We start from the raw sequence: 18,509 nt of genomic DNA on the forward strand, positions 1-18,509 counted from the left end.
GGCTGGTCTCTCTGAGAAATGAACATAGCAACCTCCCTGAACAGAATCCAGTATCCATCACAGTGGCAGACATCCAAGGAAGAGTCTCAGGTATGAAGAACTGGACCGGACCAGCACCGGGCCCTGTCATTATACATGCCTACTGGCTAAAGAAACTCACCGCACTCCACGAGCGCCTAGCAGCACAAATGAACAAGCTGCTAAGAGATGGGACTCACCCTGAATGGCTAACGGAAGGGCGAACAATCCTGATCCAGAAGGATCCCTCAAAGGGTGCAGTCCCATCCAACTACCGCCCAATAACCTGTCTGTCCACAACATGGAAGCTGATGTCAGGCATCATTGCAACCAAGATAAATGGGCATATGGATCAATACATGAGCAACACACAGAAGGGCATTGGCAGAGACTCCAGAGGAGCCAAACACCAACTCCTGGTTGACAGAACAGTCGCTCAATACTGCAGGTCACGAAACACCAACCTGTGCACAGCTTAGATTGATTACAAGAAAGCTTATGACTCAATGCCACACACGTGGATCACTGAATGGTTGGAGCTGTACAACATCAACAGGACTCTAAGAGCCTTCATAAGAAACTAAATTAAGCTGTGGAAAACCACCCATGAAGCCAATGGGAAGCCACTTGCACAAGTGTCCATCAAATGTTGGATATACCAATGTGATGCTCTGTCCCCACTTCTGTTCTGCATAGGTCTGAACCCCCTCAGCCAAATAATCAAAAAGACTGGCTATGGATACCGACTCAGAAATGGGGCCAACATCAGTCACCTCCTCTACATGGATGATATCAAGCTTTATGCTAAGAGCGAGCATGACTTGACTCCCTGATCCACACAACCAGGATCTTCAGTACTGACATTGGGATGTCATTCGGGCTTGAGAAATGCAACCGGATGGTGACAAAGAGAGGCAAGGTAGTCCACACGGGAGTAGTCTCACTCCCAGAAGGAACAATAGCAGACATCGAGGACAGTTACAAGTACCTTGGAATTCCGCAGGCAAATGGCAACCTGGAGCAGGCAACAAGGAAGGCTGCAACAGCTAAATACCTCCAACGAGTAAGGCAAGTCCTAAGAAGCCAGCTCAATGGCAAGAATAAGACCCGGGCAATTAACAGCTATGCACTGCCAGTTATCAGATACCCTGCAGGAATAATAAGATGGCCAAAGAAAGAGATACAGACCATGGATGTTAAAACACGAAAAATCCCCACCATGCATGGAGGGTTCCATCCCAAATCCAGCACCCTGAGACTGTATGCTAGCCGCAAGGAAGGAGGCCGGGATGAAACATCCAAGATGCATGTGTGCATCAAGCTCAAGGCCCCAACTGACAGTGTGCTCAGTGAATGTCTCAGGCAATGGAGAGCAGAGGATACAGTGCTGGAGGACAGATCCTCATGGGAGGACAAACCCCTGCATGGGATGTACCAACCGACCATAACCGAAGTGGCTGATATCAAGAAGTCCTACCAATGGCTAGAAAGGCTGGCGTATAGGACAGCACTGAAGCACCATCCTGGCAGCTCAGGAACAAGCCCTGAGCACCAGAACGATAGAGGCTCAGATCTACCACACCAGACAAGACCCAAGGTGTAGGCTGTGCAAAGAGGCGCCTGAAACAATCCAGCACACAACTGCAGGGTGTAAGGTAAAGCCTTAGTGCAGGTAAAGCATACATGGAGCGCCATAATCAAGTGGCTGGAATATTATACAGGAACATGTGTGCACAATATGAACTGGAAACCCCAAGGTCAAAACAATGGGAAACACCTCCGAAGGTGGTAGAGAATGAGAGGGCAAAGATTCTGTGGGACTTCCAGATCCAGACTGATAGGACGGTAATGGAGAACCAACCAGACATTGTAGTGGTGGACAAAGAACAGAGGAAAGCCGTTGTGGTGGATGTGGCAGTGCCAAGCAATGGGAACATCAGGAAGAAGGAACATGAGAAACTGGAGTAATACCAGGGACTCAAAGAGGAACTGGAGAAAGCATGGAAAGTGAAGGTGACAGTGGTAATTGGAGCACTTGGAGCAGTAACCCCCAAGCTGGAGGAGTGGCTGCAACAGATACCTGGAAAGACCTCAGGCCTGTCAGTCCAGAGAAGTACAATGCTAGGAACAGCTTAGATACTGCAGGACCCTCAAACTCCCAGGCCTCTGGTAGATGACCCGAGCTTGGAGGACAAATCACCCACGGATATTCAATTTCAATATTTCATTTCAAAATAGTTTTTAAAAGAATTGTCTGTGGTGAGAATGTCTTTTGTGAAAATTGTCTGTATAACAATTGGAAAAACTTGAAAATAGTTGATTAAGAGAAAGTTTAAAGTTAGAACACAGTAAGTTTTAATGAAGACAATTTAACCTTAGAGTAAAAACTAAAACAAAAGACAATTAGCATATGGAAGGATCCTATAAAGACTCGTTTGAAATCAACAGTCCTTGCACAAATAACAAATGACATTGAACAATATAGTTGTTACCCAGAAGGACTTTTGTTTGGTATTTTCATTCCTTGTGGGAAGCAATAGTCTTCAGGAACTCTTTCCCTTTGGTTTTCTCAGTACATTTTTGCTTTTGCTTCTTCTGAATGTATGATAAAACAAATGGAAAGTTTTAGGACATTTTAAATGTTTGGACATTTGAAACAGACATTTTCCTAACTTAATATTTGCAGTTATTTACTCACCTTTTCGCTTTGAATTACCAAAGTTAGATTCTGTCAGCTCCAGTCTCTATTCCTTTAACTGCAAATAAGTGCAAATGTGGTTTGTTATTTGCAACAATTATTTGTATAGTGTGGTTTGGTATTTCTTGATGATCATTCACTAATCTCTAAAGGGAGATTAAAATAAAGGGGAATCCAACTATTTTTTATTCCTTTTTATTACACTTTTTGAATATACAACACGAAGATAAAAACAAATCCTAAAAACTCCATATTTATTTTGCACTTACCACAAGGAAATTGCACTTTATCACTAGGGTTTATCCTATGATTTTGTTCTTGCCCCTTTTGGATCTGTTACAGCAAATGCGAAAACGCTTAATATGACATCAGCTAACATTGTAAGGCAATGAATTTCTTTAAGCATCTCAAAGTGTCATTATCAATTTTAGAACAGCGCAAGCTTAAGCTCATGATAAAATAAAAACATCTATATTGTGCTATTTATAAAGACCTATCATGCAATCAATAATGCATTCTTTTTATGTGTTTCTTTTGACTTTACACTCAGTCTAGAAATAAAGATATGATTCATCAAGGTGGCAAGCTTTTTTTTTTTTTTCATTTTAGCAATAGCACTGACAAGATTAATTTATTTAATAGTTGTCTTTCATTTTAAAATTTTTAACTTACATATGCTACAAAATTAATCTGCAGTAAATTGAATGAATTTTCAGTGATAAGCAGTGGAGATTAATGTAATTAGGTCACTACTCTCTTATCAATTCTTGTCATTTCAAATACTTTATATCTTGTTTCAACTTTTTTCAAACATAACTCAACATGCTTTAGATTTTCTTTAAAAAAAAAGGTAACAAAGCAGTGTTAGGTTCCCAGCCATGACAGATAGCCTACCTAGCATTAGCATTAGTAATATGTGCTGTTTACTTCTGTTTTTAATTCATAAAGATTTTTTCCCCCATTTTTTTTACTGCATGTAGCTGTCATTGCAAACAAAGTCATAAGAGATAAAAAGCACACTAACTTGTAAATTTAAGTCGAAAGAGCCCTACCTGTTGCTTCCAAAACTCTTGCATCAACCATCAGGTTGTCCTTTAAAGGGCCTTTAAAAAGATCCAGGAAGTGGGCGTGGTCGAAGTATGATGACGCAAAAATGCAAACATTTCCTCATAGGCTAATGGGATACACACTTCCGGGACTGTGTATCCTCTGCAATACCGGGTCTGTGACAGTAGGGGGCGCTACATTAAAAAAATTTCACACACATTTTTTACCCACATTTTCAATTTTTGTCACTTCATGGGGCAACCCCTAAAAACGAAACAGGAGCATCAGGGGGCCCTCCCAAGCCTGTTAAATAGCTCAAACTTTGTGGGGTCCACGATTTTGGGCCCCACGAGGACGTTGGGCCCCACACTGTTGGTGGGCTCCATGTGATTGGACCCTACAAAGTAATAAATGTAAGGCCACACACACACACACACACACACACACACACACACACACACACACACACACACACACATACCCGTATTTCTTACCCCGTGAGGTCCCATGACTAGGACCCTCCTGGTGGGATCCACCTTTTCTACAAGGTTTTCTGAGATGGTTTTAACTGCTAAAATAATGTAATTTTTTTTCAAGGAGTGTTATCATTTCAAATACTGAAAACACTAACATGAAAAATAAACCTGAATTTTGGTTTCCCATGGGGACCACCCATACAACAGTAGTTACTCTAACTTTGGTTAACAGCTCTGTAACTAAGGCATTTGGGATTGTAGTACTCATTTCACACTTCCTGACTAATAAAGTCATTTACCAAACATGCGAGGCATCATTCACTGTCAAAATATGTTTGTTATGAAGGAAACTGCGAACAGCAAATAAGAGACAAGGGCAATTTATTTATAGTTACCAATCTATAAAACTAAATATACTGCTGTTGGACAGAACAAGGTTCCCTTTGACCCGTTAAACGTTCTATCACACACTTACTGCAGGGCTCTTGAACTCCAGGTTTGGAGGGTTGACATCCTGCTTGTTTTCCAGATTTTCTTCTTCTACTTCCTGTTGATCTACTGAGCCAGGTGAGCTCAGTCAATCAGAAGCAGGAGTTGTTGGAAAACAAAAGTTAGGGCTCCCCCTCGTTTTCCCTTTCCTACTTTTAACTGACTGGAATCACCGGGGCAGCGGATCGGAAGGGGGTAGAGCAAAAAGATCTGGAAAACTAAAATGACATCAGCCCTAAAGGCCTGGAGTTCCACAACGTAAACACAGATTTAACCAGAAAACAAAGACCTGTTGAACTCAAATTAAGTGCTTTATAAAAACAAAGTGACATTTGACCTGTCAAAAAATTACAAAATGAAATCAAGTGCTTCAGGAAAAAAAAGTCACCTTTGACCTATACAATTGTTTTAAATACAAATAAAATGCTTCAGAAATTAAAAGGTCACCTTTGACCGATACACGTGCTTCAAATGAAAATTAAGTGCTTCCGGAAAAAAAGGTCACTAAGATAAATAAGTGCACGTGTCTGAAGCTTAAATTTGGAACTTAGATTTACAAGCACTGGTTTAAATTAAAGAAAACAAAATAAAGTTGAATCACAATCTTTCTAACTAACAAAAACTAACGTCTTTTTGAACTTTACCGCCTCAGTGCTGTGATTTTGTTCCTAACAAAAAACTTGACTGCCTGCCATGTTCGTCCTTCCAGCTCCCTCGGCGAAGCTTCTATGCAGGAAAGATATGTTTTCCTGGTACCCTCCCACCTTCAATGCAGATTCCTAAAATTTTTTCCAATGCTCGGCACTCTGCTGAAGACCAGGTCCTTTTTTTTAAGCTCCTTAGAAAAAGAAAGGAAAAAATGTTATAAGTCACCAACTTACAAAACGTGATTAGACCAGATTCAAGGTAATGAGCATTTCTTATTTACAAAAACTAAGGAGATGCTACGATATATATCAAAAGCTCAGCAAAACGTCTGACTACCTGTAACAGTGTTAACTAAATGTCAGATGTTCATTAGAAAAGAAAGCCCACAGAAATAGATTTTCTTATCTTGTGTTGAAAGTATCAGAGCCACGTTGCTGGTGTAGTTAGAAATGATTCTGTATTGTGCAAAGTTACCCGTCTCAGCAGTATCGATGCCTTAGTCTCTCTGCTGTGTAGAAACCATGGGCTCCATTCGTGAAAACATTTTAATTAAAAACCCAACAAGAACCACACAACCTCACATTTTCATTGAAAGCTGACATAAGACAATTTCATGAAACTCAAGTCTTTCAATGTTGGCAGTGAGATGTTTCAAAGTCTGATTTAGACAGTTTTGATGACATGTACCTCTTGTGCACAATTATTAGTAACATTTTATCTTTGAACTACATATGCTATAAGCAAGAAATGTAATAATAAATAATACCCCCCTCCCTTAAAAATGGTTGTTAGAAAACATAGTTTGTGCCATTTTTAAGAAACCTTTAAAAGTGTAACATGTAGGAAGCATACCTGTTTGTAAGGGTCGCTTCTTAGACTTTTAGACTTTTTCACTGCCGTGTCCGTTCTTCAGTCTTGAGTCCTGTTCATTGTACCAATATGGTTATTTTAAAATGACAATCATACACTTTTTGTCTTCCCTGAATTGAGAAAATGTCAATATTAAAGACCCATGCCCTAATGGCACATACACAACAGCCATGGAAGCACTGTGAAGCAGCTCTTCAAGTCCAGCTTCAACTACAGTCAGGACCACAAATATTTGGACAGAGACACATTCTTTCTAATTTAGTTTCTGTCAATTACCACAGTGAATTTTAAATAAAACAAGTCAGATGCCATTGAAGTGCAGACTTTCAGCTTTTATTCCATAGATTGAACAAAAAGATTGCATGAAAATGTGAAAAACAAAAGCATTTTTTTAAACAAAATCTCTTCCAGGTGAATGCATCCAAACTGATTGGGCGGCGTTTCATAATACAGAAGCACAATGACCTAAAACATACAGCCAAAGCAACTCAGGAGTTTATTAAAGCAAAGAAGTGGAATATTCTTGAATGGCCAAGTCAGTCACCTGATCTTAACCCAATTGAGGAGCATTTCACTTGTTGAAGACTAAACTTCAGACAGAAAGGCCCAAAAACAAACAGAAACTGAAAGCCGCTGCAGTAAAGGCCTGGCAGAGCATTCAGAAGGAGAAAACCCAGCATCTGGTGATGTCCATGAGTTCAAGACTTCAGGCTGTCATTGACAACAAAGGCTTTTCCACCAAGTATTAGTAACGACCATTTTGTTTTCAGTAATTTCATTTGTCCAATGACTAACGAGCCCATGAAAGGATGGGGTGGTGTTTAAAAAAAAAAACTTTAGTTTTTCACATTTTTCTGCAATCTTTTTGTTCAACCCATGGAATAAAAGCTGAAAGTCTGCACTTCAATGGCATCTGAGTTGTTTTATTGAAAATTCACTGTGGTAATGTACAGAAACTAAATTGGAAAAAAATGTGTCTCTGTCCAAATATTTATGGTCCTGACTGTACATTTTTTTTCTTTCATAGTAGTAGGTTTAGCTTTCTGTCAGAATTGACAAAGCCTTTTGGATAAGAGGTGAAACGTTTTCTAACTTTAAAAACCAAGTCCAGATGACAGCCCCTAAACCTACTACTATGACAGGGGTGGGCAAACTACGGCCCGCGGGCTGGATTCGGCCCGCCTCCATCTTTGGTCCGGCCCGCCGAACACACTTTTTTTTTAATCTGGCCACACGATCAAGATGTGACATTTTATTTCACCTTCTGCAGTCTGTGTTCTACCTGAAAACCTCTAAAATCACTGTCAAATAGAACAGAAGACAGTCTTCTCTTTCCACGTCATTTCATCTTTCCACGTCATTTCATCTTTCCCGGTTTAGCTCATTATATCTGAGCGATCATGCTGCCTTTTTTAAACAGTGCGCCCTGTTCTGTGTCCTGATTGGCTGGAGACCTTGTCAATCAATCTCCCCAGTCCGTGCCTCAACTCCTGTACAGAAACGCGCAGCTCTCAGATCTATAGAAATCTTTGATCGCGATCAGATCTTTGTTTTCATTTTAAGATCCTGGACCTAATTTCTATGAAGGTTTAAGAATTTAAACAAGAGAAAATGGTGAAAATGTTCATGTCTGTCTGAGAAAAGTGTATTTAGGCAGTGAGGAGTTTTACTACCATAAATTTAAAACGTCTGTAATCATTCTCCGTGGATTTCACCGATCACGGTTATTTTTACAACTAAACTCCTGCAATAAAGGAGGGAACTCTGTAGTGGTGAAAAGGTAACACAGATATATGTGTAGTTGCAGCAGAAGACAGATAAATTTGCTTTTTCTGTATTACTGGATGAAAACAGAAAGCGCAGCTGCCCAAACTGTGAGACGCAAGATGAGCTCAAAGTCTCTGAGGAATTATGACGAGAGAGGATCCATCATTTATTGTTTTTGTTTTTAAATGTCAGTATACTTTTCCTGAATTTTTGTCTTTGAAAATCATAGAGAGTGTTGTTTGGTCATTGTTTTATTTCATAAATAGTGTTATTTATTTTCTTAAAAGGATCATGAATGAATGAAACTTTATTCATACAACACTTTACAACTCCTTGAAGGTACCAAAGGGCTTCACAATAAAATAGAGATCTAAAATGGGAACAAAAGTTTTAAACTAAAAACTCTAGAATATTCTGTTTTAGAATATAATTTTCAACCCAAATGTTTTCATCTACATTCCATGTTAAATCATTTTCACTCCACGCATCTGCTCCTGGTCCGGCCCTTCTATCCAATTTTTATAACCCAATGCGACTTAAAATAATTGCCCACCCCTGTACTATGATGTGGAAATGGAATCAACCTGGATAAATGAGAGTCTTCATAGACATGCATTTTTTTTCTTTTGTCAAAATCGTTAAAAGTGATCTCCTAATAATGATTGTGCAGTTTTTAGCCAAGATCCAAAAGCTGTGTTGCTTTTGTAAGACATTCTTTAAGACCATAGGCAGTGGTTCATTAGAAATACAATACTGGGCTTCCTTCCCCTCCATGTCACAGATAGCCGTTTGTGCGAGCACGAGCTTATAGCCTCACGCTAATATTAGTGGGGCAAAAATAATGACAAGCAATATTGGATCAATCCTGCCAGACAGTTTTGAGCCAGATTTTAGCTATCAGGGCAAGATGGAACTCCCTGTGTGCGACATCACACTACTCTGTTAGGTTTTGTTTTTGTCTTTAAAGCAAAATATGTTTAGTTATTTTGACTAAAATAGTCGATTTCACAATTAAAACTCAACTGGGAACGCTTGTATAAAAAGATTAAATTTAGAAGTGGGGGGTTGTAATACCAGATTCACTGTCTTCACTCCTTGACTCCATTTGATGTTTTGTTGAAGATGTTGAAGTCCCGAAGTCCCTGTAAAAACAGAATAGAACAAGTGTTAAAATGGAGTGCTCATTAACGTAATGAGCAGGGTAGATTGCAGGCCATCAGAAAAAATAAACAAAAGCTAAAAACACATTTAAAAAAACTCCGTCAGTAAATAATTATCCTCACAATCTGTCTGCTAGCCGAAAGTCTCTGCAGGCTACTGCTTTTTTAGTTTCTATGCAGCTTGAAGGGACGTCTGACAGATCTTGAACCATGGCATGCTTGGTAACGTAGTCTTTAGTGAGCTGGAGAAAAGAAACAAGTTTTTCATTTTAAATTGTAATACACTACTTTGTAAATAATATTTTATAAAAGTTAAGAGTTCAGTCTAAAGCAGGGGTGGGCAAACTGCGGCCCGCTGGCTGGATTCGGCCCGCCTCCATGTTTGGTACGGCCCATTGAACAATATCAGAGACCCATGTTTTTTTTTATCTGCCCATTTTAGAAGTGACATTTTCTTCCCCCCTTCTGCAGTCTGAGCTCCAACCTGAAACCCTCTAAAAATCTGTCAAATAGAGCAGAAGACAGTCTTCCCTTTCTACGTCACAGTTCATCTTTCCCAGTTTAGCTCATTCTTTTAGATCGATTATGCTGCTTTTTTTAAACACCCTGTTCTGTGTCCTGATTGGCTGAAGACCCTGTCAGTCAATCTCCATGTCTCCTGTACAGAAAGGCGGAGCGCTTTAGATCTACAGAAATTTGTTTTCATTCTAAGATCCTGGACCTAATTTCTATGAAGGTTTGAGAATTTAAACAAGAGAAAAGGTGAAAATGTTCATGTCTGTGTGAGAAAAGTGTATTAAGGCAGTGAGAAGTTTTACTACCATAAAAAAACGTCTGTAAGTAACCAAACTCCGTGGATTTCACAGATCACGGTTATTTTCAGAACATAACTCCTGCAAAAAACGAAGAACTCTGTACTGGTGAAAAGGTAACGCAGATATACGATTAGCTGCAGCAGAAGACAGAGAAATTTGCTTTTTTCATTATTACTGGATAAGAAAACGACATGCAGGACACAGCTGCTCAGTATTAGAGCAAACTATGAGACGTGTGAGGAGCTGCAGCTTCAAAGTCTCAGCGGGACGAAGACGGGAGAGGATCCACTATTCATTGTTTTTTTCTTTTTAATGTATCAGCATATTGTTTCCTGACTTTTTGTCTTTGAAAATCACAGAGAGTAATTTGGTTATTTTTTATTTCATAAATAGTGTTATTTGTTGTATTAAAAGGATCATGAATTAATAAAACTTTATTATAGGGCTTCACAATAAAATAAAGAAGCTTAAAGTTTTAAAGAAAAAAGACTTATTGTGGCCCTCATAAGAAAAGGTTTGGGGGCTCCGCTTTATCATCCATGTGGTGTTTGAATATGTGTTTTTTTTTTCATTCTTATGATCATTCAAACACCACATGAATGGAGCATTTCTCTGAGTTTTCACAACATACATCAAGCTGTTAGTGTAATTGGCTCTAAAATGAAAACAAAAGTTTTGACTTAAAAACTCTAAAATGTTGTAAAATATAATTTTGCTTGAAAAGTGCTTTCATCCAGATTCCAAAATATTTCATTCTCACTCCTGGCATCTGCTCCTGGTCCGGCTCTTCTATCAAACTTTAGAACCCAATGTGGCCCTCGAGTCAGAAAGTTTGCCCACCCCTGGTCTAAGGCAAAGTTTGATGCTAAAGATTCTGAGCCCTATTGATAAAAACATTGACAAAAGTATTTGATATTGGCTGGATTCCATGATAAATACTTACAAATACACTGTCTGTTCTTGTCAGGGGAGGAACCTCTGGCTCATCTGTATCTGACTGTTCTCGTTGGACACAGGCAGTGGTGTTGGTGTCTGGTTCCAATTCCTTAAGAGATTATTTTTACTTTTTAAAATTAAAAAGGTACAAATTAAAACTGCACAAGTTTAATCACATGTTGGATTTAATTTTTCACTAAATTAAATATCTACATTTTAAGATATTTAACTGATTTATGAATTAAAACTCTACAAGTTAAATCTTTGCAGTTTTACTTTTAACCACATTTTTATTTTTCCCCCCACCCAAGGCATTTAGCAGGCTATTTATTTCTGGCAAGCAGGAATTTCATAACAGTTAACATAGGGTAAAAAACGCCGTTCTTTTTGACACTTACCCAGCTATTGCCAACAGCATCTTCTCTTTCTGGGATGTCTGAAGATCCAACCAAGGAGCTGCAGCTTTCAGTGGATACAGAGGGCTATAAAGGGGACACAAATGACTTTACTCGTTTACATCAGTTTAGCAGAAATGTGCTAACCAATGCTTTCACATCTAATAGATTTTACATTATTAAAAAGGAGATGATAAATTATTTTGCAATGTGAATTTTTTTAAGAATCTTGTTACAAACAAGAAATCTACTATAAATAAGTATTTTGATCCCAATAAATAGTACACTGAAAACAGTGGCAAAAAAACTTTACCTGCACAGGTGGATGTTTGGTCTTCAGGCCCTCTGTGTACCTCTTCTGGCACCTTTTCTTTTGCTCCCTAAGCATCTTCACACGCTTTTTAAATCTGAAGGTTCTTCTAAGAATCAAACACAGAAAGGTTGTTTAATTAAACACTCAGATGAAAGACAGACTCAGCTAAAAAAATGTCCTTACTGATAAACTATTATATAAACAAAGTTTACTTTACACAATTATCTTAATGATGACCCAGCAGTGGGTCTGTGCAGATGAGGTTCACAAAATGAACATTAGCTTTGGACCTTCCTGAGTTTTTGATTTAAAGTATTTAGATAAATGCTCAGTACTAAATGTGCTCAATTATTTACTACTGCACCATGAACCAACCAGGAAGCAAAAGTATAAAAACATGTAAGCGGGACTCGAGTTTTAAACAAAAGACATGATCAAAATATTACTAAATGTTGGAACCAGAAATACTTTTTAAAGTCACTTGATTACCGTACAACAGGGCACCATCATGGTGTCATACATTTTTTGTTTAGCTCTAAAGAACAAAACCACAAAATACTCAAGTGATCCTGGTTTTAAAACAAACAAACAAATTAACCAAAGTAAATCAAATTGGTAAGCATTTTCAAAGAAAAAAAAACATAAACACTACCACGATGGTTACAGATTTTAAAAAGTTAAATTTAAGACTTTAAGACCTTTTAAAGATCATTTTAAAATATATAAATCATATTTACAAAGACCATAAACATGTTTATCTAAGCAAGCATACATACAAGCATTAAATGTAAGAACATGTCAAACTGATGAAGCATTAAATTTCGGTCGGGCCTCCTAAACTTTGATATTTTTCTTATTTTCATCAAGAGGAAAAAAATGAGATCCTCTAACTATTCTAGTTTTACCCTCTCGGGTTAATGCGGGACAGTGAGACTGGGTCACGTGACTCAGACGGAGCTCCTGCAGCGGGAGCTTTGATCCCGGTACAAAGAATATCTAAACGATGTAATGATCCCAGACATGCAGACGTGACTACGATGCTTTTGCTGGAGCATCAAAATTATCAACACTTTTGCACAAACTGCAAGCAGCAAGATTGGCGCAGCGCGAAGGGGGGGGGGGTGTTAACTCACAGAATTTAAGACAAATTAATACATTTAAGGCCACACTTCAATAAATTAAATTTAAAATGTATTTAGGATCTGTAACAGCCTGACCAAAATCATTTGGAAAGCTAGCTTCCCCACAAGCACATGCTGCGTTAGCTTCAAAGGACCGAGCTAGCTAGCATCGCCATGTGCTCGGCTCTCGAGCATTTCCACCGGAGAAAAGCATGCCTAGACAGACTAAATATGTCTCAAAGTCATTTAGTGTCTGTTTTTAAAAAGTTTTGATGAGACTTACCTAGATTCCATGAAAAATCCTTGCCGTTCTGAGACTCCAGTGGGTTAGCTGTCTGCACTGCTGCCTGAGCTGAGAGGGAGACGATGCACCTGTGGAGCTGAGCGGGTGTGGCTTTGCTCTGCTCACCCTTCTCTCAGTCTTGGTGGGGGAGGGGGATAGTCACGGTGGGAACCCGAAAAGTCAGGAACTGGCAACTATTTACTATATGGGTGCCTCAGCTTTACTACAGCACCTATATTCACTTGTGTAATCATTAAAAAGTTTGTTTTGTTTATAAATAAATGCAGAAATCGAACTTTAATAATCTCACAGGGAAGAATTTATGTGTTATGCCAGCTACTAAGGTGGGGGGTAAAATGAAAGAGTAATTAAGAACCCTAATTTACACAGCAAATCCTACGTAATCGCAAATAGAAAATAGGATATTATTATATTAAATAAGCAGATAAACAAGAGTAATACATCTTTCCTTAGAATAAAAGTGTAAAATTCAATTTATTTGATTAGCATAATGTTAAGCCCTGCAACTGTATATAATATATAAGTTGCTTTTACCCAAGCAAATTCATAGTGCTTTTATTTTGCTAACTTAAAATATATAAAGGGCACAGTCAACATTGTTTGATTTCCAAAACAAAATATTCTTCTATAAGAAAGAATAAAAATGGAATGGATGTTGCTAAACCAATAAGGCCCTAAAAGGCTGATTGAGGAAATAAATGCTGTTTATTTTCAACATTGCTTAATTTAGTTTCTTACTTTTAAACGGTTCAGGAGCCTGAACGGTGCTTCAAAAATAAAGGAAAATAAAAACATAAATTCTTTACAGAAAACAAAAAAAGTGTGATGATGAGGCATCATGACAGGATGAAGGAGAGTGCTTTAATGTGCCTAAGATGCTTTATTTACGTGACAGTCTGCACTTTGACAGGCTTTGCCAACAGCATTTTGGATGATGCTCCATGCATTTGCTGGTCAGAGGCTCTGCTCCACCCGTTCTTATCCCCAATTTGTGTTTTTATTTGATACTGGCAGCAACATGGCACAGAGTTTCGGTTCAGTATGTATCCATCCATCCATCCATCAATCCATCCATCCATCCATCCTCCTCCTCTTTTCCGGGATCGGGTCACGAGGGCAGGAGTCTAAGCAAAGATGCCCAAAGAGCTCACTTCCTCCAGCTCTCCGCAGGTGACCAAGCTTCTCACCCCACAGTGTGAACCCACAGAGGAAGCTCATTTCAGCCACTTGTATTCGGGCCCTGGTTCTTTGGGTCATGACCCAGAGCTCATGACCATAAGTGAGTATTGGAATGAAGATCGACCAGTAAATTAAGAGCTTTGCTCTTTGGCTTAGCTCTCTCTTCAGACTGATACAGCGACCACATAACTACGGACGCTGCTCCGATCTGCCAATCAATCTTACACTCCGATCTTCCCTCACTCTTAAACAAGACCCCAAGATATTTAAACTCCTCCACCTGGGGCAGCGACACTCCACCCACCGAGAGATGGCAAACTACCTTTCTCCGGTCGAGATCTATGGATTTGGTTTGGCGGTGCTGACCCTCATCCCAGCCGCTTCACACTCGGCCACAAACCACCCCAATGCATGCTGTAGGTCCTGGCTCGATGAAGCCAACATGACAATATCATGTGCACAGAGCAGAGAGGAAATCCTGTGGTCCCCAAACCACCCAACTGATGATGTGTTGTTGCAATGGTAGGATGGGTTTGGTGCCCATCCTAAGTAAAAATTAAAGCCGCAACCAGCGTTGTATAGCGTTGTATAGCAGACGCAATCTGCCTTCCACGCCCAACTCTAAGCACAATCGCCGCTCTTACCGCCCTCCCCAGCCTCACCGCCCTCATCACCCACCTTTGATCAAGGCTAGTCAAAGCTGCATATGCTAATTATGCTAACTATACTAGCTATGCCAATATGGCTAAAAGTGCTAGCATTGCGATCACCATCATCAATTCTCTAAGAAAAACACATTGCTCAAAATGCTAATTATGCTAACTAAGCTAGCTACGCTAATGTGGCAAAAAGTGCAAGCATAGCGATCAGCACCATCACCTCTGTCTGAAAAACACATTGCTCAAAATGTTAATTAAGCTAACAATGCCAGTTATGCTAATGTGGCTAAAAGTGCTAGCATTGAGATCAGCATCATCAACTCTCTCTGAAAAACACATTGCTCAAAATGCTAATAATGCTAACTATGCTAGTTATGCTAATGTGGCTAAAAGTGCTAGCTTAGGGATCAGTATCATCAACTGACTCAGAAAAAGACATTGCTCCATTGGTGAGAGCTATATGTCATCACATGATTAAAAAAATCCACGTTTTTCAAAATGGCGGCTTTTCTGTTGATTTTATCTCCATAGCAACCCTTTAATGATTTGGTTGCCTCGGGAAGACGAACATTTCGACTTCAGTTTCAGACTAATCTTTTTGTGTGTGAAATACACGATTTTCGGCCCATTAATTTTTTTGACGGGGTCGCTGGCCGTGATGTCATCGTCTTCGGGGGGTGACGTTGACTGTGGTCAACGTGGTTCATGTCTCATAAAAACAAGTTGCTTCTCACTGAGATCTTTTCATTTGGGGTGGGGTGTAGAGCCACACCATCACAGCTGCCAAAAGAGGCTCGGTGCCAACTAGCGGTCGGAGGCTTAACCCTCATGCTATCTAAGATGACCCCACCCTTACATTGACCTCTTCTCCCTACCATGACAAAGGTTGATAAAGGTGGAAAGATTTCATGTAATCCATGGACACCAGTGAAGATCACAAATCATTGAAGAAAAAAGGTTCAGAGCACTATGTAGTGGGTCTAGATGACCCAACTCCCAATGTTAAAGTGCCTAGGATAGCACAAGGGTTACATGGAAAACAAGAGTTAAACGCTGCAGGGCGCTCATAAATAATTAAATAATTATCAGCCTGACAGCATTTAAAATCGATACAAATATCGCCGAATCTTCACCAGTCTTACTGCTTTTGGGAAGAAACTGTTCCTCAGTCTTGTGGTCCTGCTCTTAATGCTCTGTCACTACCTGCCTGAGAAGAGCAGGGAGAACAGAGGGTGCAAGGGCTGACTGGGGTCTTTCAGGATGCAGGAGGCTCGTTTCCTGCATCCAGTTTTGTAGATCTCAGTGGTGAACTGCAGGTGAAACCACAGTCCTCTGCACAGCTTTAGCCAGCCGTTGCAGAGCTTTTCTCTCTGCCACAGAACAGTTGCCGTGCCACACAGTGATGGAGGAGGTCAGGACACTCTCCACTATGCACATATTGGTGGTCAGGACTGAGATTCTAATCACAACACGCTTGAGCCTAATCAGGAAATAGAGGCGTTGATGTGCCTTCTTCACCAGGCAGGTTGGGTTGGTGCTCCAGGTGAGGTCGTTGGAGATGTGCACACCCAAATACCTGAGGCTAAAAACCACTTCCACCTCAGCCCCACCGATGTAAAGAGGAGGAGGAGGAGGATGTCTGTCCTTCCTGAAGTCCACGATCATCTCCTTGGTCTTCTTCACATTGATGCAGAGGTTGTTGTCTCTGCACCAGCCCTCCTAATGCTCCACCTCCTCCCTGTAGTTGGACTCATCGTTGTTGGTGATTCGTCCAAGTATAGATGTGGCATCTACAAACTTCACAATCAGACTGCTGGAGTGACTTGCTGTGAAGTCATGCGTGAGCAAGGTGAACAGGACGGGGCTTAGCACAGAGCCCTGTGGGAGGCCCGTGCTGAGGGTGATCGGGGGGGGGGGGGGGGGGGGGGGGGGGTCACAGATCTTCATAGACTATGGTCTTTCAGGAAGTCCAAGACCTAGTTGCAAAGAGTGAAACACAGTCCTATGTGTGCAGTTTATGGATGAGGGTATTTGGGATGATTATGTTGAAGGCTGATGTGAACTCCACAAAGGGCAGGCAAACACACGAGTTCTTATTCTCTAGGTGGGTGAGTGTTGTGTGGACCACTAGTGACATCTTGTGTGAAACGGTTTGACCTGTATGCATATTGGTGCAGGTCCTTGGTAACACCAATGGATTCTGTGATGTGGGTCATGAACAGTTTTTCAAAACATTTTATGACAATTGGAGCTAGGATCACTGGCCAATAGTCCGTCAGACCTGTCACTGAGGATGTTTTGGAGTTTGGGATGATCGTTACGGTCTTCAGGCAGGTAGGGAACACTGCCTGCTTCAGGGGGGTGTTGAAAATGTCTGTTAGCACCTCTGTGAGCTGGTGTCTGTCAGGACCCGTCCAGTGATGTTGTCAGGTCCAGAAGCTTTGTGAAGATTGATCCTCTGGATGGTCTTCCTCACTTCTGCGGGTGTCACACTGGAAGGCTCTCCACTCTTCAGGGTTGGAGTCCTCAAAGCTCAAAGCAGCAGTACAAAAGGTTGAGTGCGTCTTCGGAACAACTCTGGTGTTGTAGTCTGTGATGCACTTAATGCCCTTCCACATACTACGGGGATTATTGGACGTAAAATGTTGCTGGATCCTCTGAGGGTATGCTTGGCCCTGTTCACCCCAGCGTGCAGATCCCTTCTCACTACTCTGAGTGCTACCTTGTCACCAGACTGGAAAGCAGCATTCCTGTTTTTCAGTAGAGACTGCACTTCTGCGTTCAGCCAGGGTTTCTGGTTGGGATAGTACGTTACAGTCATGGTGCTGGTGAAGTTCTCCATGCACTTCCTGATGTACCTGAGGACACCTGATGTATAATCCTCCAGGTGCTCCTCCACCTAGTGCAAAGCTGCCTTCTGAAGACCTGCCAGTCTGTGTCTTGGTTAGCTGCGGCAGTCTCATTGGGCTACACTGTGATGGTCCTCTGTGTTGGTGCCTGGCGTCTGGGGAAAGGGCAGTAAACAGGAACCAGCACGATTGCGATGTGGTCGGAGAAGCCCAAATGAGGATGGGGACAGCTCTGTGTGCATCTTTTTTGTTGATGTGGACACAGTCCAGAGTGTTATTTCCCATGCTGGTGGAACTTGAACAAAGTGTCTGTCAGGTTTACATGGTTTAAGTCTCCTGCAACCACGTAAAATGCCTCCGGGTGCTTATGCTGGGGCGAGCTGATTTTGTTGTGGAGCTCTGGCAGTGTGTCGTTAGCATAAGCATTAGCATTATGCTAATGCTAATGCATTAGGAGGGATGGTGTTCTGTACCTACACAAAAAACCCTTTTTGGATGGATATTAACAAAATGCCTTCTGTTAGGGGAAAAAAACACCTTTAGTGTTTAAGTTACATTCAAATTTTGAACCCAGGCTTTGGTCACCGGTTCAAATGGGCCTGTGGGGGAAAATCCATCCAAAAACGTTTTGAAAATTGCTGTTTTCTTTCAGAATGGGGTAACTGTGTACGTCTTCCTGATTTTTCTTCCAAGGAGTTTGGGGATGAAAAATATCTAGGGGTTTCTGTGCACCCACATTTTTAACATGTTGTACAGGGGTTCGCA

At 40.6% G+C, this 18,509-nt stretch overlaps 2 protein-coding genes across 7 annotated transcripts in view; one reads left to right on the forward strand and one right to left on the reverse strand.

Moving 5' to 3' along the window:
• Positions 1-18,509, forward strand: part of LOC101162654 (potassium voltage-gated channel, subfamily H (eag-related), member 3) — a 63,195-nt gene that overhangs the window by 41,676 nt on the left and 3,010 nt on the right. The gene's annotated exons all lie outside the window — the stretch shown is intronic.
• LOC144983580 (uncharacterized) lies at positions 4,604-13,180 on the reverse strand. Of its 6 annotated transcripts, XM_078930364.1 has the most exons (8): positions 13,037-13,180; positions 11,633-11,738; positions 11,323-11,406; positions 10,932-11,033; positions 9,297-9,415; positions 9,088-9,155; positions 6,229-6,298; positions 4,604-5,566 (listed from the first exon to the last, which is right to left on the reverse strand). In XM_078930364.1, exons 1-7 carry the CDS (start codon positions 13,045-13,047, stop codon positions 6,267-6,269), a joined length of 522 nt encoding a protein of 173 aa, XP_078786490.1. In that variant the 5' UTR covers positions 13,048-13,180; the 3' UTR covers positions 4,604-5,566; positions 6,229-6,266. The 6 variants fall into 6 exon arrangements, 4 of the variants coding, with proteins under 4 accessions (XP_078786490.1, XP_078786492.1, XP_078786499.1 ...); XR_013647315.1 differs by lacking the exon at positions 9,297-9,415; XM_078930366.1 differs by lacking the exon at positions 6,229-6,298 and having other exon boundaries at positions 5,427-5,566.

This window comes from Oryzias latipes, chromosome 2 (assembly GCF_053564925.1).
Source record: "Oryzias latipes strain Hd-rR chromosome 2, Olatipes_Hd-rR_3.1".
Classification (NCBI taxonomy): Eukaryota; Metazoa; Chordata; class Actinopteri; order Beloniformes; family Adrianichthyidae; genus Oryzias; species Oryzias latipes.